Raw genomic sequence first — 22,556 nt, 5'->3', positions numbered from 1 at the left:
AATTAGGTCAAGTTTGTTAATCATATTTAAATTTCTTTACCTTTCATGATTTTTGGTCTGCGTATTCTGTTACTTACTGAGAGGGTTATGAAAATCACCCACCATGATTTTAGATTTATCTTTTCCTCCTTTTGGTTCTGTCACTTTTTGCTTTTACATATATTTTGAGGTTCTGTATTAGGTGCCTAGAAATCTAGAATTGTTATACTTTTCTGATGAAGTGTACCTTTTATCATTATCCTTCTCTATCATGCTTTCTTGCCTTAACGTGGACTTCCTCTGATATTAACATAGACTTATATACTTTCTTGTGGCTAAAGTTTGCCTGTTATATATTTTTTCCATTTTTTTTTACCTTTTATTTTTCCTGTATCTTAGCCTTAAGATGAGCTCAATATATAGCTAAATTTTGTTGTTGTTTTTGCTGTTTGTTTTTGTTGAAAGTCTATCCTTTGATTGTTTGATCAGCTTGCATTTAAAAATGTCCTTACTGATATGCTTGGAATTAAGTCTTTCATCCTGCCATTAGCTTTCTATTCCTTGTTTTATTTCCCTTTTCTCACCTTCTTTAGATAATTTTGTTGTTGTTGTTTGTTTTCTGAGGAAGGTTTGCCCTGAGCTAACATCTGTGCCAAGCTTCCTCTATTTTGTATGTGGGTCACTGCCTCAGCATGCCTGCCAATGAGTGGTGTAGGCCCACACCCAGGAACTGAACCTGGGCTACTGAAGCGGAGCATGCTGAACTTGACTACTAGGCCACAGGGCTGGCCCTCGATAATGTTTTTTGCCCTTTTTTTCTCTTCTCCTTTTAACTGTATTAGTCATAGAGTCTTTACTGTTCTTTCACTGATTACCCTGAGGACTCCAACGTGCATTCTTAACTTACTGAAGTCTAATATTTCTTAGTGCTTTTGTCACGTTCCAGACAACGAAGGACCTCGGTACACTTTAATGTCTTTCTTTCTTCTTGTAATTTGTATAGTGTCTTGGTATTTCCGTATGTTTTAAACCTATGTATTTTAACCCCTGCATACCTAATTATGATAGTTTTTGGTTAATATACATTTGTATTCATTTAGCATTTACATATTTATCATTTCCTTTGCTCTTCATTTCCTCGTACATCTCCAAGCTTCTACTATAATTGTTTCTTTATTCTACCCAAAGAACATTCATTTGTGTTTCCTTTGGTGTGGATATGCTTGTGACAAATTCCCTCAGTTTTGTTTGACTGAATATGTTTTTAATTCACTTGCCTTTTGAAAGGGTGTTTTTACTAGATCAGCAGTTATTTTCCTTTAGCCCTTTGGAGTTATAATTCTACTCGCTGTCTTTTGGATTCCGTTGTTTCTGGTGAGAAGTCAACTGTAATTTACTCATTACTCCTTTGAACCTAAACCTTTTTTTTCCCTTCTGGCTACTTTTAATATTTTTTTATTTGCGATTTTCAGAAGTGTTACTATAATGGACTTATGTGTAGTTTTCTTAGTTTTTATCTTAATTGAGACTTCCCCCACTTCCTTTTTTTTTTTTGAGGAAGATTAGCCCTGAGCTAACATCTGCTGCCAATCCTCCTCTTTTTGTTGAGGAAGACTGGCTCTGAGGTAACATCCGTGCCCATCTTCCTCTAGTTTATATGTGGGATGCCTACCACAGCATGACTTGCCAAGCAGTGCCATGTCCGCACCCGGGATCCAAACTGGCGAACCCTGGGCCGTCAAAGTGGAATGTGCGAACTTAACTGCTGTGCCACTGGCCTGGCCCCTCATCACTTCTAAAATCTATGGATCAATGCTTTTCACTTGTTTTAGAAAGTTCTAAGTTATTCTGTTCTCAAGTATTGCTTTTGTTATTTTCTCTCTCCTTTTTGTATGGTACTTCAATTACACATGTGTTAGACCTCTGTAGTGTGTCCCATATATCTATTCTTTCTGTATTTTCCATTCTTTTGTATGGTCAGTCTGCATATTTTCTTCAGACCTATCTTTTGGTTCATGAATTCTTTTTCTATCTGTCTAACATGCTGATAAAACCATTAATTTGGATTTACTTCTCAGTTCTAGAATTATATTTCCTTTTTATGATTTTCATTTTTCCTCCAGAAGTTTCAATCTTTTATTTGCTTGAGTAGATTAAGCATAGTTATGTTAATATACAGTTCTGAAAGTTTTATCTAAATTTCACGTAGATCTGTTACTGTTGACTGTTGCTTCTCTTGGCTTTAGGTCACATTGTTTTATCTCTTTGTATGACTTGCTTATTTTTTATTGAATGCCTGATATTGTGTATGAAAAATTGTAGAGATAATTTGAAAGCTAGCATGCTGTTATCTTTATTCAGAGAGGATTTATTTTTGCTTCAGAAAGGTGGCCAAGGGACTGGCAATCCCAGAGTGCCTTAATCCAGGCAGGGATTGAGAAGGTTTGAAGTTGTTTAGTCTCCATTAAAGTTGGTCTACTTCTAGTTCAGTTTTACTCAAGGTTTCATTCAGGCATGCCTCATCAGTATCTCCTTAGCTCCAGTTTTTGTCCTATCCTCTGAAATTGGTCTGTCTCTTGTTATCTTCCTTGCCTCTCAGATCTCTCTTCAGAATTGGCCAGTCTTTCTAGGGGAAATGCACCTCCAAAAGATATGCACACCTCTTTGGATTTCCTTCTTGTCGAAGATCATGGTCCAGTAATTCTTCACTATCTTGGTCATTCTCAGTGCTTTCAGATATATATTTTTGCTTTGAATAATTATCTACCTTTTCTAGTTCTCACCAGGAGGGTTGATTAAAGTTAGCTATTTCATCATGCAAAAATTAGAAAATGTTGTCACTGTTTTTTTCTTTTTTTATTGAGTTATATAATCTTTAAGACGCCTATTTAAAAATCTCTACTTTCATGTAGATCAAACATTTTTCATTTTGGTCATACTTTTATGCACAGTTTCTTAGCATAGAGTTGAGTATACATCCCTACCAGCAAGCTTTAAGGTATATAAAGAGATATCCACTAAAAACGGATGGATATCCAAAGTTGTACTACATATGGTTAAATTAGGCTTCAAGTAGATGAAGTTTAGGTGTTAATAATCAAAATGTTTTTTAAGCTTAGTATTATTTTGGCCATCTATCTCTTTTTAAGACAGAAGGAAAAGATATTGATATTTTTCAAATTCACTTAGATTCTTTGGCTATCCACTTATCAAAAATTGGGCAATCTCGTTTGTTTTAAAAATTCTTTATTAGTAGAGTAGTACTTCTAAGAAAAAACCCAACTAATAATAAATTAATTTGTATAGAAGGTATGGTTTTTTTCCTGATAATGTATTAACTCGTTATTTTCAATAAAATATCAAAATACTTTTCTCTTTGTTCATCTTTGCAGAAATTCAGAAATGATAACTATTTGTCACTTGTTTCTTTCTCTCTAAATTTGTTTTCCTATTTATTGATCAAAAGGTTTTTCACTAAAGTTATCAAGGATTCCATGCACTTCCAAGATAGGGATAACATTAATCTAAAGACTCAATTCTTTTCTGTCTTCACTGCTTACAGACAGGGAACACAATCTCTTCAGCCTGGACCTATGTAGAAGAATTTGGAGAAAATAAGCAGGTAAGAAAAAGTCTCTTAGGAATATTAAGTAATACGTTTAGTTTTCAAGAAGCTAGTTATAGATTACTATTCTTAGAGTTGTAAAAAGCAATATCTAAAATTGTCCAATGAAACCTTGCAAAGTATTTTGATTATTACAACTTTATTAATTATAGACTCATTAAGCAGTTTTAAAAAGTTAAACTGATTTCCTTATTTCAGGTCTTCTCAAAACTTTTCATATGCTAGTGTACATTGTGAGTCTTCTCAAAACTTTTCATATGCTAGTGTACATTGTGAACTACCAAGATGGTAAACAGTGTTTTAAAGTAGATGTAGTTGGAGTATGTTATATGTAGATCATCCATCATTTCTCAGATTTATCTGAAAATAGAACACGGATTTTTTTTTCAATCTTATAAACCAAAATTATTATTGATACAATTTAGAATAAAAGTTACGTGTGTTAGGATTTACTGTTTTTCCAACATAGTAGTGAGAATGATAAGTTTTAGTAGGAAGTTAAAGGTAGTTTATATTTTGAGTGAAGATTATTACTCTCTAAACTCCTTTTTACACGTAGAGGCAAATGGAGTGTTGTAGTTCCCTGGATAATGATCCGTGTACTAGTTCTGTGTTCTTGAATCAGTCTCTTCACCTTTCTGTGCCTCAATTTCCTCATTGTTAAAAAGGAAAATAATAGTACTTATCTTGTAGGGCTGTTATAAGGATTAAATAGTTCTGATCTTGTATAGTTATTTTTGGCACTTAGTAAGTGCTCGATAAATATTAGCTGTCATTAATATAACTCATACTTCAGACACAAACACATTTATTATGCTTGAGACATAACTTTATTTTTATAGATCTTAATCTTAGCATAAATATTCAAATACATGATGCTATTCTTAGAACTACCTTTTCCTACAAGTTTTTAAAGTTCAGATTTTGAATTATAAGGACTAATTTTACTGATAGAAATGAAACTCGAAAAGAGTTGGTATCTTTTCTAAGCCTTTTATTTTCTATTCACTTTTACCCGGATAGTTTTTCTAGTGAGCTACAATTTTTGAGCTATCCTGAAGCCTAGATTGTTACAGCTTAGATAATAATATTCCCCTTTATAGGCTGCTGTTCTATTACTCTCTTTCCGAATGGTTTAGAAACTAGCATTTAAAGGAATTTGGCATAATTAATCTCAATACAAAGGTAGCAAACTGGAAGCTCTAGATATGGTTCGTTTGGACTCCTCAGTTTTTTCAAAGGAAAGCAACTAGGCTGACTTTCAGTCCAAATAGCTAGACGCCTATTGTTTTACGTTTGGTCCTCTTGGAGTTCTTTTTTCCTTTGTTTCATCTTGGCTTCTGAAGGGATTTGAGTTTGTAATCGTTGTGTTTAACATACTTCAAAACTTGTTCTGTTTTGTTTTTAATGTTTTCTTATTTTATGTATTATCCCCATTGAAAGTTCTTCCCAAACTGATTTTCAGGGTTGTTCAGGGAAGTAACTGCTACTAAGGTCAAACCAGTTTGGGGAAAAGTGTACTATATACTCCCTTTGGAAAATCCTAATGCCTTTGACATATTGAATAATTGTAGTAGCTTACCTGTTTAACTGTTAAACCCATCTTTCCTAAATTTTTCCTAAGATTTTTGCAGCTGAGGGATTCTTATTTTGAGGTACTTGAATTGTATGAGACGTAGTTTGGGAAACACTGAAACTAACCCGAAGAAACACTTGGGTGTTGTTTATGACTTTATTGAAGTATAATTGAAGTACAATAAATGCACATATTTAAAGTATACACTTTGGTCCGTTTTGGTTTATGTATACATCTGTGAAATGACACCACAGTCAAGAAAACAAACATTTCCATCACTCCTAATGTAATTCATTCCTCCTACCCTCTTTTCCAGGCAACCACTGATCTCATTGCAGTCACTATAGGTTAGTTTGCATTTTCTAGAATTTCAAACTCTTGTTTTTGAAGGTTTAAATTATAATCTTTAGATAATTTAGAATAAATAGCTGGAGTTTCTTAAAAATGAAAGTACAGATATCTGACAGATTATGTGTTTATGATAATTGTTATACACTATCAAAATTTCATAGTAAGAATTTAAACCCAAATCACTCCTTAAAAATTATATGTGAAAACATATTGTAAATTAAATAATTTAATTAAAAACAAAAGAAAAATTAGCGGTTGCTGGGGCTGGGGGGAGAAGAAATGGAGAGTGACTGCTATTAGGTACAGGGTTTCTGTTTAGAGTGATAAAAATATTCTGGATAGGAGTGTTGGTTGCACAGGCTTTGTGAATATACTAAAACCCACTGAATTGTACACTTAAAAAGGTGCACTAAAAAGAGGGTGGAGGGACCAGCCCTGTGGCCTAGTGGTTAACTTCGGCAAGCTGCACTTTGGCTGTCCAGGTTCAGGTCCCGGGTTGAGACCTGCACTGCTTGTCGGTGACCATGCTCTGGTGGTGACCCACGTACAAAATAGAGGAAGTTTGGCACAGATATTAGCTCAGGGTGAATCCTTCTCAAGCAAAAAGAGGAAGATTGACAACAGATGTTAGCTCAGGGAGAATTTTCCTCAGCAAAAAAAACACAAAACAAAAAACAACTGGAGGATGAATGTGAAGATAGAACTCACATAGCTAAAGAAGAAAAAACCAATTATGAGTAATGTACTTTTGGAAAATTCATTTAAAGAGTGTCTGGTCAGAAACAGACAACAAAAAAGATAGCCAAAGTTAATATGAGAAACACTTTCACTGAACTCACTTCAAAGTCTCTATTAAGTGCTTCCTTCCTCTTTGCGTGAAGCAGAAAAGCTGCTAGAGAATCTGTGTTGTTTGGCCAAGATGTGTAAGAGAATTAGAAACAAAAAGAACGAGACACAAATAGAGTAAATCAATATATACCCATTGCTTAGATTTTCACAGAGAAACATATTGGTGGCATTCATCTCTTGTGTTGGACAGAGAAAGGTAGTAACCAAATTATAATCACTCCAGAAGCAGGACTGACAAGCAGGTGGTGAAGATGCTACCAGTTTCTGCACTTGCTCCCGGTCAGATGTGGTGCAACAGTGATTAACTCACTCACTTTTCTGCTTAGTCATGAGTAAGACACAGCTTCAGAACCCTTTAGAATCCAGGGTCCTTGTAGCCATTACTGCTTGATTAGAATTGGCACTTAAGGTTAAGCCTGTTTGCTAGTCTTTATATAGATCAAAGTTATTCAATGAAATGTTTGTATTCATTCAGGATATGAATGTGAAATTGTAGAGGATTTGATCAAAATGCTGTCTCTAATAATTTATTAGAGCAAGTTATTTTCACAGTTTTTGCTTTTTTGAAAAAGGGCCTTTTCTTCAAATGAAATATTACATAAAAGTTTAACATATAAAACAAGGGCATGCAGAGCCGTGTGGTTGAAAAGGGAAGTGTGGGGGTGGTAGGTGCAGGCAGAAGCCGGGGGGCTTAGAGCACCATCTGTTTGATTTCTGTCACCCTGCTCACAGCAGCCTCTTCAGGCACTTTCTCTCAACCCACTGTTGAGAAGAAGATAGCAAGAGTGAAAAAGCTGGATCAAGCAGAAGTAATACTTCCCTAGGAATTAGGAAGCCTAATTTTTAACTTGTTCTTTCTCTCTTTAACTGTGGGAATATGAAACAGTCACTAATCAACCATCTTTTGTCTGTGTAATTCTTCAGTGAGAGGTGGTTTGAATTAGAGACTTCTGAGGACTTAACTTGTTCCTGGTTTATGATTTTTGAATTTGATTACTCAAAACTTTATTAATATCAGTGATAAAAAGGTGAAACCGATAAAAATGAGGCAAAAGGCTTGAATGGATACTTTACTAAAGATGTTCAAATGGGCACTAAACACATTATTAGTCATAAGGGAAGTCCAAATTAAAACGCAAATGGGATACCATTTCAGATCGCTGAAATAGCTATGATTAAAAACACTAGCAATACCAAATGTTGGTGAGGATGTGGAGCAACTGGAGCTCTCGTATTTTACTGGAGTGAGTGTAAAATGGTCATATTGGAGCATTGTCCAGCAGTATCTGTCTGCCTACGACCCAGCAATGCCACTCCTAGTTATTTACCCAAAAGAAATGAAAACCTGTATCCACAAAAAGACTTTATATAAGAATTTTCCTAATGGCTTTTTCATAATAGTCAAAATTTAGAAACAACCCAAATATCTATCAACAGGTGAATGGATAAAGAAATTGTGTATATTCATATAATGGCTTACTAAACAATAAAAAGGAACAAACTGATATACACAACATGAATGAATCTTAGAAATTATATTGACAGAAAGAAGGTAGACGTAAATACTTTAAAAAATACATTTTATAAGAAGTCCAAAAGTAGGCAAAACTAAGCTGTAGTGATAGAAATCAGAGAGTAGTTGCCTCCAACAAAAGGGCTGTTGCCTGGAAAGGAACACAGTGAACTTCTGGATTGATGGCTATGTTTTATATCTTGTTTTGGGTGTTGGTTACATGGATTTGTACAATTATCAAAACTCATTGAAATGAACACAAAGGATGTATGCATTTTATTGTGTGTAAATTGTACCTCAATTTAAAAGATGTTAATACAGTTGAATAATTCTCAGTGTAAAACTTAAACTCTGAAATTGGCTCTGTATCATTGCCTTGAGAAGGGGAAAGGGGAGTCCATATCCCAGTCTGAGGCAGAAACATTAGAATTGAAGAGCTAAGGGTGTTCATTGAGAAGAAAAACCAGGGTGGGCAAGTAAGTATAGGCTAGGAATTTTAACTAATTTATTGATTTGTTAACTTCATAAAAATCAGTGATGTTTTCTGATTGTTTTCTATGATATATAAATTGTATGTTAGATCTAAGGAAAACAGATTGATCTAGGTTTATCCAACTAGTTATTATATTGAATTTTCTAATCACCCAGATGCTTTTCTGAATATATTTAGATTCTTGGAGTGTAACAAAATTTAATTTTGAAATGCTTGTAAAATCTTATAAACATCTGAAGCTTCTCATTTCTAATCTTTGTAGTATTCGAGGGAAATTTTTTTCTCTTGATTTATCTTGTATGAAAAAGTCATCAAAGTCAGCTTTTAATTTTGTATTTTAATTTAGTCTCTTTAAAAATGTGAGACTACATCAGTTTATTATATTTCTAAATTAAGCGTTTGCAGTAGGGAACTATCGGAAATGCAAATTTTTAGACCTAAGCACTATGCCAGTAGCCAATTGTCTGGCTATCTTCTTTGTGAAATCTTCCCCTGAAGAAATCTACTCTGTCCACATTTCATGAGTAGGCTGCATTAGCCTTTGAATGGATATAAACCCAAAGTGAGAGTGATTTCTCTGAAAGCTACAGTTCCGCACCTACAGGAGTTAACTGTTTAAACGTCTGCTCTTCTAAATCGTGTTGTTTCTGACCACATTGGTAAAATCTGAAAGAGCTAGTTGTATCATAGATACATGGCTACTAAGGAATTGACTGTATTTGTGTAATAATTTTTAGGAGGAGAGAATCAAAACTTTTAAGCAATTATTTGAATTATAGGAGCACTAAAGTTTCTATTTATATTCACTACCATAACCCTTCAGGCAAAGTGGATCCTTTAAGAGAAAAAAAAAAGTTCTATGATACTTGGAGTTATTCTACCCTGGATATTAGAAAAGCAAACGGTATCAAAGTAATTCCTTATCCAATTTCAAAATACTGAAAATATTTTGAACTAGATGCTTTAAAATGTATTTATGTCTTTTTGGAATTGACTGCTTTTATTGATCTTATGGTACCATTAATAAAAATAAAAAGGTTATAAAATTATTCTCATTAGAGTTTTACAATGCTAGAAATTAAACCTATATTTAACTGATTTTTCTGTTTTCCATTTTTTTTCCTTAACTAGGTCCTTTCTGATGCTTGAGCTTATTCTGCAGTTGATCTCATTCCCGTTGGCTAAATATTAAGTCCCATGACAACATTAAGTTAATGCTCATGTTTAGGCTTCATTTATAGTACCAGAAAAATGAAAAAACCTTACCTGTACATTAGATGACCTAATTCCTTTTCTTCCATTCCTAGAAACACCCGAACTTTTATAAATAATCATTTTATAGTCATTGTTACACGCTTGGCTTATTCTACCCTAAAGAACATAGTTGAGTTTTTGGAAAGTACAGGATTTACAAATTTGGTCTTTAATATTCACACACATCTATAAACATAATTAACAAAGCAAGAAATTATTGGTGCATAAGATGAATGTTTATTGTGGAACAGTAATAGTTCAGATATAAGTGGTTTAAAAAATAATTTGGTTTAATTTGGGATTTTTCTAAACTCTAAGTTGATAATGGTTTCTTGAAGTTTATTTTATAAAGATGATTCATTTTACTGTTTTATGGTACCACTAGGACTCTAATGTTAAGTTGGTGTGTTGAGTTGTATAAATGTTTGTATTCGTATTTAAATAATGAAATATTGGACCGTTAGTTTTGCAGTCCAAACAGTTAGGTTTGCATCAAACCTGGACTGGTTTGATAACATCTGCTGGTTTGATGACTAATAGTTTCAAAAAAAGAAGCAAATATGAATTCACTGTTTTTTATTTTTTCTTCATGGATTACCCCTTAACATCAGAAACAAATTTAGAAGAAGCTTCATTGTGAAGCAAGAGAAATCAGAGGTTCTCTTTCCTTGTGATCAAAAGAAGACACAAAACAATTAATAGGTACCCAAGAAGTAGATATCCAAAGAATGCATTCTAATAAAATCTCTGAAGCATTGTGTCATTGAAAGAAACATATTACTGACTGATAAAACTATCAGGATTTCCAATGCAGTGAATGCTGAAACAATCTTTTTACCAGCAATATGGTATTATCAGGATTTTGAATGTTAGAACATTATGTTAAACTGTGATTATAGTTTTAATGCTTTGTCTTTTTGAATTAAATTTGTATCCATAAAGATGTGCAGCATAATTGTTCATGTATTTATTTACAGACTACAATTTCCGTCGCAGCTCAATAAATAGTCTTTCCCCCGTTAGTGCTACCCTCTCTTCTGGGACTCCCAGCGTGCTTCCTTATACTTCAAGGCCTTATTCTTATCCAAGCTATTCCTTGTCACCAGCAATATCACTTGCTAATGGCAGCCATGTTGGACAGCGATTATATATCTCCAATCAGGCCTCATTCTTCTGAAGAAAATATTGTAAACAGGAGTATGAAAGTTTCTTTGTAAGCATGCAGATTAAAATACTGTTTTATTTTGGAATCGGGTTTGCACATTTGGTTTTAAAATGATAGATATGTATTTATTTCAACATAGTAAGCAGCCACAATTCAGAATAACCTACAGTTATGGAACTTGTAAAAATGCTAAGTTTAAAAAATTACTCAGTGGTTTCTCTTGATAAAGGTATAACAAACTACTATTCTTTTTAAACTTTTGGAATTTTAAATACTTCTAATTCCTGAGTGAGCAATAGAACCCAGTAGTTTATGTTAAATTTTTGCATAATAACTTTGCTAAATAGCATTTCACAAATATTAAAGTACTTGCAGACAATGGTTACACTAGATTTGTTTACCAAGGATCACTATCTGTATTAGAGATTAGAGCAATTATATAACTAGAAGCATCTAACTATTATGTAGAAAGAAATGAAGGGCAAAAAGATTAAGATGCAGATCTTATGCATTACTAAAGAAAAAGCAATCTACCATTGTGGTCCTTGAAAATAACTATAAATATATTAGTTAATTATTTGTTATAGAAATTATAATTTTGCTGTTGATGTATTTAAAGTTTATACAGTTATGCTGAATTTGTGTTTTTGATATTCACTGTATAGTTGAGTAATGTGTTATGGTTTTTTAATGTTGAAATCATGTGTTGTTTAATTTTTGTACTTGAATTGAAATTCTTTGACATTAAATATGTGATGCTTCTAATATGCATATGTTTTATTTTTACTTAATAGCGTGTACAAAAAATTAGCTCTCACAATCACCTTGACCTTTTCTTGAGGACAATTTCCCTTACTCAGTATATAGTCATAGGCTCAGTGTCTTCACGGGACCAAAACAGAGGATATTGCAGACAGAAATTGTTGTTTTGTGAAAGAGTAACAAAAATCCTTTCCAGGGGCCAATAGAAATATTTTGTTAATGAACCCAGTGGAGTTTCCCCCTTTTACTTAGGAACAATTAATGAATCTAGGTCATTTTGACTGTTAGTTTAGTAGTGTACGTTGTAGTGAATTTCTAATGATGGTTTACATAGTTGATGGAGACAAAAGTCTTGCTGCTCTTAGGTAGCAGATGTTAACTTTGTTGATCAACTCATTGTATTGCTAAATGGGACATAGGGTTTGCATGCATAGAATATGAAATTGTTACAAATATTTCTCCTACTCACTTAAGTTTCTAGCAGAAGTTGTATGGAGAGTAAATTAGATTTTTTTCATCCTCTATTGAAGTTTCATTCCATATAACCATATGCAATACTTAACTTTCTGCTTTACTGCCTTAGGATTTTCTAATTTAAATGAGCATAGTATGCTTTACTTGACCAGCATTATTTTTTTCCCCCTGACATAACTATGTAAACTATATAGATTTTGCAGTTTAGTTACCATGACTCACAAATTCAAATCATTCCTTCAGCAAACATATACAGTAGTCCCCACTTATCCGTGGGGGATACATTCTAAGACCCCAGGGGATGCCTGAAATCGCAGATAGTATGGAACTCTATATATCTCAGATTTTTTTTTGTATACATACACACCTGTGGCAAAGTTTAATTTATAAATTAGGCAGAGTAAGATATTAACAGTAACTAATAATAGAACAATTACAACATAGTATAATAGAAGTTACTTGAATGTGACCTCAAAACATCTTACTGTACCGTACTCACTCTTCTTGTGATGATGTGAGATGATAAAATGCCTACATGATAGGATGAAGTGAATTGAATGACTTAGGCATTGTGATGTAGCGTTAACCTACTATTGACCTCCTGATAATATGTCAGAAGAAGGATCGTCTGCTTCTGGCCTCAGTTGTCCATGGTAACTGAAACTTCGGAAAACACAACTGAGGATAAGGAGGCTACTAATTATTTGCTGCTTTAATTCTTACAGGATAGGCTATATAAGGCCTTTGAATCATATGAGGGCTTTCCTAGTCAGTTCATCACAAGCTAGTACTGAAAAGTCTCTTAGCTCTTTGATATTGCTCATTGGGCTGGGAAACAATTTTAAACACAGCCCTTTATCAAATTCTTTGTGCAAGTTTGTGCAAGGGGCTATGGCTGAGATGTAAAGTATGTCCTATTATGTAGTGATGATCCATCTTGTATAAAATTCCTCATAAGCAGAAAGATTAGAAAGGTTAGGCAGAAAGTTTAACCTTATCTCTCGTCTATAGTTTTTCTTTTACACTGTTAGAGTTGGAAAGATTTCTCTGACTATGACTCAAAATCTAGAAGCCATAATGGAAGAGGTTGATAAGTTCAATTTGAAAAGAAAAGCCTGTGTGGTTATGTCAAAAGACAAATGATAAACTTGAACAATAATTGCACATCATTTCACAAAGGACTAATCTCTCTAATATTTCTAGATAATAATAAGAAAAAGACCATCCTCTTAAGAGAAAATGGATAAAATATGAATAGGCAGATGACAGATAACCCTTAAATGTATAAAAGGATGCTTTATCTCATAATAAGAGGAATGAAAATTAAAGGTTCAGTTTTGCAGAAATACAAAGTTTGATAAACTCTTGTTAAGCCTTTAAGGAAATGAGCATTCTTATACATTGCCAGGATTATAAATCGGTATAAGTCATGTAGAGAGCAATTTGTTAGCTATTGTCCAAAATTACAAATACTTAAATCTTTTGACCCAGGAGTCCTTTTCCTGGGATATACTTGCATGTGTGTGTGAAATGCTATATGTAAAAGGCATTCCTTGAAACGTGGTTTGTAACCCTAATACCCATCATTGGGGGACTGATTAAAATAATACATTTGTTGGTGCATACTAAGAAGTACAAAAGAGAATTAAGAGCACTCTTTATTCCTAATATAGAAAGAGATAAGTGAAAAAGAGCAAGAGTCAGAAGTATGTGTGTAATACACTATGCTGTATTTTGAGTAGGGAGGGAGAAATATTTGTATGTTTTTATGTTTGCAAACAAAACTAAAACACTGAGTGATTACGAGGAAAACAGATCACACTTTAAAAATTCCCTTTACTTCAGACACAGTGCAATGATAAGTTTATCTAAATTTTTTTCAAGTAAAAAGACATAATTGTTCTCAGAAACAAAATGAACATCCCCAGTGAACTGTAATCTGATCTGAAACACATTAGAAAAACTTAAAGCTGATCGATGTACTCAGTGACAAGAAGTTCATGGCTTTTAAGAGGGATCCAGGACAAAATAAGCCAAAGTTGTAAATGCAACTATGCAGCAGCTGTGCACTTCACCAGTTTTGACTCAGTGGGTCCAATGTATTTGAAATGTGTCACTAGTGATGTGTGCAAAGCATGTATAATCTCTGATAGGAAAAACACGGTGAAGACCTCTAAGATTTGGAACAAAGCCATCTTCTCTTAGGCAAATAATTTGCCTTCTTTTGAGAAACAGCTCCTAGCTAGTGATTAGGCTTAATAGTGACTGACCCTCATGAATTGGGTGTTACTTGATTGCCAAATAAAGTTGAACATGTCCAGCATGTCTATCAGGTGGAAATGGTGTATGACAGTCTAGAGGACTCTTCGTGCCATGATGCCATTCCTTAATCTCTCACGTCAAACAGGGTTCCTAAAATCAGTTGGCTAAGGTTAATGGAAGTCACCAAAAACTAAATCTCTTTACACATCCTCTAGAAACTAAACAATAACAAAAGCAAATAAAGCCACACATGATGCACACCTTCACCATAACTGGAGAATACTACAATTTGCAAACTACCGTAAGTAATAATAAATATGGACATCAAATTCCAGAAGAGTTTTTTTTTTGAGGTAAATTTTACATATAACACACTAGCTTCAGGCATACAACATGATTTGATATTTGTATATATTGTGAAATCATCACTACAATGGATCTAGTTAACATCCATCACCACATGTAGTTACAGTTTTTTTTCTTGTGATGAGAACTTTTAAGATTTATTTTCATAGTAACTTTCAAATATACAATACAATGTTATTAACTATAGTCACCATGCTGTCCATTATATCCCTTGACTTATTTTATAGCTGAAAGTTTGTATTTTTTTGATCCCTTTTTGCCCACCCTCCACCTCCCACCTCTGGCAACCGCCAATCTGTTTTCTGTATCTATAACTTCAGGGTTTTTTGGTTTTTTTGGTTGTGTTTAGATTCCACATGTAAGTGAGTTCATATGGTATTTGTCTTTCTCTGTTTGACTTATTTCACTTAGCATAATGCCTTCAAGGGCCATCTATGTTGTCCCAAATGGCAAGATTTCCTTCTTTTATTATGGCTGAATAATATGTCCACTGTGTGTATATATATACACCACATTTTCTTTATCCATTTCAGCCAATTATGGACACTTAATCTACTTCTATGTCTTGGGTTCTGTGAATAATGCTACAGTGCACATGTAGGTCCGTGTATCTTTTCGAGTTAGTATTTTGATTTCCTTCACGTAAATACCTAGAAGTAGAATTGCTAGATCATATGGTAGTTCTATTTTTAATCTTTTGGGTAACCTCCATATTGTTTTCCATAGTGGCTGCACCAATTTACATTCCCACCAGCAGTGCACAAGGATTCCCTTTTCTTCACATCTTCACCAACACTTGTTGTTCCTTGTCTTTTTCATAATAGCTGTTCTAACAGGTGTGAGGTGATATCTCATTGTGGTGTTGATTTGCACTTCCATAATGATTAATGATATTGAGCATCTTTTCACATATGTGTTGGCCATCTGTATGTCTTCTTTGGAAAACTGTCTATTCAAGTCCTCTGCCCATTTTTGAATCGGGTTTCTTGTTTTTATGCTATTGAGTTACAGGAGTCCTTTATATCTTCTGTATATTAGCTCCATACATTTGACTTGAAAGTAATTTCTCCCATTTGGTAGGTTGCTTTTCATTTTGTTGATTGTCTTTCTTTGCTGTGCAGAAGCTTTTTAGTTTGATATCATCCCACTTATTTATTTTTGCTTTTGTTCCCTTTGCTTTTGTTGTCAAATCTAAAAAATCATGGCCAAAACCAATGTCAAGGAGCTTACTGCCTATGTTTTCTTCTAGGAGTTTTATGTTTTCAGTTTTACATTCAAGTCTTTAATCTGTTTTGAGTCAGTCTTTGTGTATGGTACAAGATAGTGGTCTAGTTTCATTCTTTTGTATGTGGCTGCTGAGTTTTCTCAGCACCATTTATTGAAAAGACTGTCTTTTCCCCATTGTATATTCTTGGCTCCTTTGTTGTAAATTAATTGATTAGATATGTGTGGGTTTATTTCTGGGCTGTCTATTCTGTTTCATTGATCTATGTGTCTGTTTTTATGCCAATACCATACTGTTTTAGTACTATAGCTTTATAATATAGTTTGAAATCAGGAAATCTGATGCCTCCAGCTTTGTTCTTCCAGAAGAGTTGTTATTTGAACTCTTGATACAAACCTTTGTTCTTCCATAAGAGTTATTATTTGAGCTTTTGATACAAACCTTTGGGGAGAGCAAGGGATGAGCTGAGGGGTCTGGAAAAATGTGTAGAAAGGAAAATGGGTATAGAGGGCTTAAGGGTGAGCTAGCGGTCCACCCCAACTTTGAAAATACTGAAAAAATTTCCTAGTGTATATAAGGGAGATGAGGGTCAAAAGGAACCAGGACACTCCCTTTTGGTTCTGGGTTATGAAGGGAAAAAAACGCAAAAGGGGAAATGCAGGATCCTGTAAGACAAATGAGAACCACAAAAGAAAAGTGGGCATACAACCCCTATCACTCACAAGAAAATCCATTAAAGAAGTTGTACTTTACTACTCTGAGAACAGAGGGCATTCTTGAACTTGTAATCTTATGAACCACTCATAACTGCCAACCCTATCTGTGAAATGAATAGATAAAAGTAGTCCACATTTTTTATTGAAGTATAATTAACATACAATATCCTATTAGTTTTAGGTGTACATCATAGTGATTTGATATTTATATGCATTACAAAATGGTCACCATGATAAGTCTAGCTGTCATCTGTCACCATACAAAGTTATTACAATATTATTGACTATATTCCCTATGCTGTACGTTACATCCCTATGACAACCTAACTTTCATACATGGGAAATTGGTTGAATAAACTGGTACATCCATACAATGGAGTATTATGCAACTTTGAAGAATGAGAAAAACTCTATGAACTGACACGGTGTGATTTCTGGGATATATTGTAAGTGAAAAACCAAATTATAAGAGAATATAATGTATGCTGCCTTTTGTAGATGAAGAAAGAAATAGCCCCTATGTGAACCGGTGATTCATATCCATACTTGAATTCATTTTCTAATGAATCTCAGTCCTATCTCCAGCTTAGTCAAGACATCCTGTTACATAAGGTTGAAGAGAATTATACCAAGAGCCAAGCTTACAAAGTAATCTCCTGGCTGTGCCAAGCTCTTAGGCCGAACAGGGTTCTGACAGATAAAACACGATGAAAGTCTCAGTTGCTTCATTATTTCAGTAATGTAGAGAACTCATGACTAGCTGGAAAGAGGATCACCAGGTATAATAACCAAAAGCGAGAATTAATTATATTCAATTAACAGGCATTTATTGAACACATCCTATGTGTTGAGTTCTAGAAAGATGCATATGAATATGATCCCAGACCTGAGAGAAATCACAATACTGGAGAGGAGATAAGCATATAAAGAAATAAAATATAGTGTGGCCAGAAAATTTTAAGAAGCATATGGACAGACGTTACTGGAACTGGAAGTTCAGGGTCATGTGTGCAAACACAGAGGTTAGTCTGGTATCCAGAATCTTAGGAAACTTTGTGGTGTTCTGCTGCCCAATATGTTATAGGTGTAGGTGATAAGGTATTTCAGACCAACATAAAGTTTTAAAAAATGTTTATAGAAGCTAAGTCTCTCTCCACATTTAAACATTTTTCACAACCACCTTTCATACCATGTTACTGACGTTCCAAAATAAACAATAGAAGCCATTTGCAGGGAAGATAGGAGTGGTAGGCTACAGGTCACCTGTCACCCCTAATTTGAAGATCTCATGTATTCAATATGTAGACCCTTTATATTGATTCATTCAGCAGATATTTATTTTATACCTACTTATTCTTTTGTAATTAGCATTGGGTTTACAGTGAGGAGTGTACGTTGTCCCTCTTCTCTTGGAGCTGATATCACTAGGCAGTACTGACCCACCAGTATAGGTCAAAGCTTCTAGATTGCCTGATGAAAGAGATATTACCAAAAACCATAAGTGTTCATGCCAATATCCAGTCCTCAGTAAATAAGATGGACATCAGGATTGTGTGAAATCCTATATAGCACAAATGTTAAGGTAAAGAACTTCAGCTCTTGAGTATAAACTGTGTACTCATTACAAAAAGGCTCTTTAGAATGTTCTTCAACAATAGGTAGTGCGTAAAAGGCAACATTCAGAGAACATTGGAGAGAGGAATGCAAACCAAACTGTCAACCCCTGAAAGATCTTTGACTCTTGAACTGGGTGCTTAGTTATCTTATGCCAATGCCACTTGAGTGGCCTTTTAAATTCCCCAGTACCGTCACTGAAGTACTACACAGTGATCGATGATGTTGGGTGTCACATAAATAATTCTGGATAATATGCTGTGTGAATTAGAAAAAATTGTTCTCTAAACAGAGGAGGGGGGCATGGTATTCCAGGTAGAAAAATAATAATATGCAAAGCTGGCATTGTGAGACAGCATAACATGTATACAGAATTTCCTGTAGTAAGTCCCTTTCTGCTTGAAGTATCTACAATGGTTTCTGGTTCCTGCACTGACGGGGTGGGGGAGTATATTCCTTGCTCTCTTTGGTACAGGGCAGCCGTCTGTAGTAAGTTGCTGGTTACATTCATCACTCACTGAGTATCTGAAATTTTAAACTTTGTGGAGACGTGAGCTGTAAGATTGATAACTGTGTAGGTCAATGTGGATGAACTGTTGAATATATCTGGGAAAAATGCTTAAAAATTTGGAAAAGAAATATTATTAGATCCCTTCCTCACATGATCCATCAAAAAAAAAAAAAAAAAAAACAACAACAAAACCCAGTGGATGAGCAAAGAAAATGTTAAAAGTTGAATACATAAACGTGTGCACTCCAAGATGGGAGAATAATCTCAGGCATAAAATGAATCTCAAATTGTCACAGCATTATAGGTCACAGTCACAAGCTGCCTGACCTTCTCAGCCATCTCCTTAGATATTCCTGCTCTGTAACAATCAGAGAACCTATGGCTATTCTAAGGGCAGACTAGAAGGAGGGCATTTCATGCTTTGTGTTTCTTTTTTGTTTGAGGTGTATCGGAGGGAGAAAACAATGAACATGTCCTCTTCACCTAGGTTTGTCAAAATTTATGCCAAAGAATGCCCTTCAGTGGCCATTTCCTCCAAGCTGCCTTTTCTCAGAAGCACTTTTCAGGTAGGGCCAATGTTTTCTTCCCAATGAAAATGATTGCTCCAGAAGTATCTTTCTATAAGTTTGTGAAATTACCTGAGTTTTCCTGTGGGGAGAAACATCTTCTAGTTTATCAGGAAAACAAAAAATTAAAACCTGCAATATCATCAATCTGGCTTAGTGAAAGTTGAAAGTGCTTTTTAAAAATAAAAGTTGCAAATGTGTCTGCTTGATTCCTATTTTATTTTTCTTGGGTGAAGGATAATTCTATCACATTTTTAAAATAAAATAGAAGGACTTTAAAAGAATATGTGTTGTCTTAAGTAAATGTTAGTTGACCACTGTATAATATTTATTGCATATACAGTTCTTGGATGGCCCACATAATTTAAAAGCATAACTGGCCACCTACTATAATTAGTTTGTATGTCTGCAGAGCTAGAAAGAGCTAACAGGACAGTGGTAAAGGATAACGGACTAAGTGAAATATTCGGGAAGGAATAGAATGGGGGTTGCCATTCCTTCATGCATTCCATCAGTCAAAATTTACTGACTCTCTCATGTGTGAGACATTGTGCTGGGTGCTAGGGATACAAAAGTGAAAAATGTGGTGTTTTTGAGTTTGAGTTTAGAGAGGAAAAAAATTAGTGTTTTGCAATAAAGCATTTAAAATATTTCTTTCAATCTGATTTTTTAAATGTTTGTCTTTCAGAGAGATAAATGGGGCATATTGTCATCTCACTTTATCTATGGGCCTAGAGAGGAGAGGTTACTTTTATTTTCTTCTTGATAGTTCACCGGGTTCTCAGCCACCTAATGGCAGCACCCAGAGGCCTTTACCAGATCCTCACTTTCTTTGATTTTTTTGCACCATTTGATGCCATTTCTTATAAAGCTTTACTTTTATGTGATTTGCATAGTATTTTCACACATATTATTTTATTCAATCCACCTGCAAGCCTTGTAATGTTAGCAAAGCAATGAAGCTGAGCTACAGCAAAATTAAGTGAATTGATAAGGATCTTTTCTTCCTCCCCAAACCCGTGTGTTATCAAACGTTTTATTATTATTATTTGGATCTTCTTTTTCTTTATAATCTCCCTCTGGATATCCTGTGTATATCTAAAATTCAACATAGCTATAATCCAACTAACCATATCTCTTATTTCCTAAGCCAATTATTATTTTTCCAGACTTCTTTATTATCATGCAATTACCTTCATTCTTTAGGTCGTTGAGGTTCAACATACTGATCTGCTTACTCCCATCAGTTACAAACTCTTCCCTTTGTACTTCCAAATGCATCTTGCTTTATTTCTATCCTGTTCACTTGCCACTGACACTCCCAAAAGCCTGAACTTTGGTTATCTGGACCATTGCAGTAGCCTTCAAATTGAGCTCTGTGTTGAAGACTTTCTCCCATCAACAAAGTATGTCATTACATATTAGCATGTGTATTTATTTATTGCCTATTTCTTTGAGGGCAAGGACCCAAGTATATACACTTAGAATAATATATTGAAGTTTCTCAATAACTATTAATTGGATAAATTTTAGATTGATGAATTCTGCTATAATAATCTTCCCAAAGCCTTCTGATTATGTCATCCTTGCCCCAAAGCTTCCATGGCCCACCTAGGTCTAAACTCCATTGTCACCATCTGGCCTACTCCTATTTTTCCAGTTGTCTTTGACAGGGTTCCTTTGGTTGTAATACATTTAAATCTGTGAAAACCTGCTTAAATAAAAAAAATATTTATTCTGGAGTGATACGGACATATGCATCTCACAGAATGCAAGGGCATATAATATGGTCTGGCCTCATGAGGGATTATAACTAGCAGTAAAAACATCCATTCAAAGTCAAGGTACCATCTCTCTTTCTTGTGATCCTTCATCTATGCTTTTCTTTCATGTCTAATTCATTCTTTACTTTCTCTGTGAACTGGCTTTGGTTAATTAATGAATTCAATAAATTCTTATAGAGTGATGCTATGTGCTAGGTACTATTCTACACCGTGCTAGATATAGCGACAGGGCAAATGTCCCTCTTCTCATGGAGCTTATGTTCTAGTTGGGGAGAGAGATCATTAACAACAATACAAATATACTGTCAGGTGAGTGCTGTGAACAAAAAGGGATAAGGGAAAGCAACTGAAGGGCTGTTTTATATAGGGGGGAGGGTGACATTTGAGAAGATAATTGAATAAGGCAGTACTGACATCCAGTGACTGATCAAGGCAGGACTATAAAGGCCCAACCATTTCAGCCCAGTTAAGGATAATACCGAGTGTCCATTTTAGTGTCAGCTTGCCAGGGAATTGGCAGAGGATAGGAGGTCTGCATCACAGATCAACGTCTCCCTTCTACCTTTCCCTCCCTTCCATTGGTATTGATCCCAAGGGCACTCCTTACTAAATATTCTGAATGCAAAACCCCACCTCACAGTCTGCTTTCCAGAGAATCCTACCTGTGACAGTTGGTGCCAAGACTTTGCAGAGAAAGCCAGTGATAAGATGGAGTCTTGGAGCTAGATCACTCACTGTTGGGCCAGCATCAAAGACCCCATCTCTGGGAGGTGAAGTGCAGATAGCTCCCACTGGTTCTCTGATTGTTAAAACTTACACTAGTGGTGAATTGGGATGCTATGCTGGTGAAAAGGGATACACCAGCTGGTGCAACATGTTAGGTATTTGAAAAGTAGGGAGGAAATAGTAACTTTAAAAACAATGAAATTTGATGGTTCCAGATAAGTTTGATTGATGTTCTTAAAAAGGCTGATGAGAAGCTGAGAGCATTTAATAGGTAGTGAAAACCAAGTGTAAAAGTCAGAGGGCCTAGATATCTTACATAGAGGCTCGCATCTTCTGAAGAGGGAGATCAGAGAAAGCTGTGGAGACTCAAGACCTGCCTAGGACTTAGTTGTCAGAGTAGCTCAGCTCCAGAGAGAGTTAAACTCCCAACCAAGGCAAGTAGGCCCTGGTTAGTGCCCTGACTGGGAAAGAATGGGACCTTGACACATAGACTGAGTGATTCCCTTGATCCTCAAATCTTGAGTTCCCAGATTCCCCTGAACTCTGAGCCTGAACTAGCCCTCTCCTCCCTATTAATAGCTAGCACTTACCCTTCATTGAAGACAATGCAGAGGCACCCTTTTCAGGATCTTCCCTTGTCTCTCCTGCTGGTCATGAGGCCTTAACCAGGATTAAGTCTCAGCATAACTCAGCTGGATGTGCTGGCCTGATAAGAGAGGAAAGGGAATATACCTCAAATGTGCTG

The 22,556-nt window shown here is 35.0% G+C and overlaps 1 protein-coding gene across 9 annotated transcripts in view; it reads left to right on the top strand.

The window, feature by feature from the left end:
- RBM46 (RNA binding motif protein 46) overlaps nucleotides 1-11,576 on the top strand; it is a 45,386-nt gene extending 33,810 nt beyond the window's left edge. For 2 of the 9 annotated variants that reach the window (XM_008524547.2, XM_070608830.1), the window contains exons 5-6: nucleotides 3,542-3,601; nucleotides 10,618-11,576. In XM_008524547.2, the coding sequence (XP_008522769.1) occupies nucleotides 3,542-3,597 (56 nt within the window). In that variant the 3' untranslated portion in view covers nucleotides 3,598-3,601; nucleotides 10,618-11,576. Of the gene's footprint in view, nucleotides 1-3,541; nucleotides 3,602-9,517 lie in introns of all 9 variants that reach the window. The other 7 variants (XR_011537101.1, XR_011537102.1, XR_545556.2 and 4 more) reach the window with 7 other exon arrangements.
- Nucleotides 11,577-22,556: the final 10,980 nt, after the last annotated feature.

This window comes from Equus przewalskii, chromosome 2 (genome assembly GCF_037783145.1).
Source record: "Equus przewalskii isolate Varuska chromosome 2, EquPr2, whole genome shotgun sequence".
Classification (NCBI taxonomy): Eukaryota; Metazoa; Chordata; class Mammalia; order Perissodactyla; family Equidae; genus Equus; species Equus przewalskii.
The sequence above is the reverse complement of the archived record's forward strand: the minus strand, read 5'-3'. Positions and strand labels throughout refer to the sequence as shown.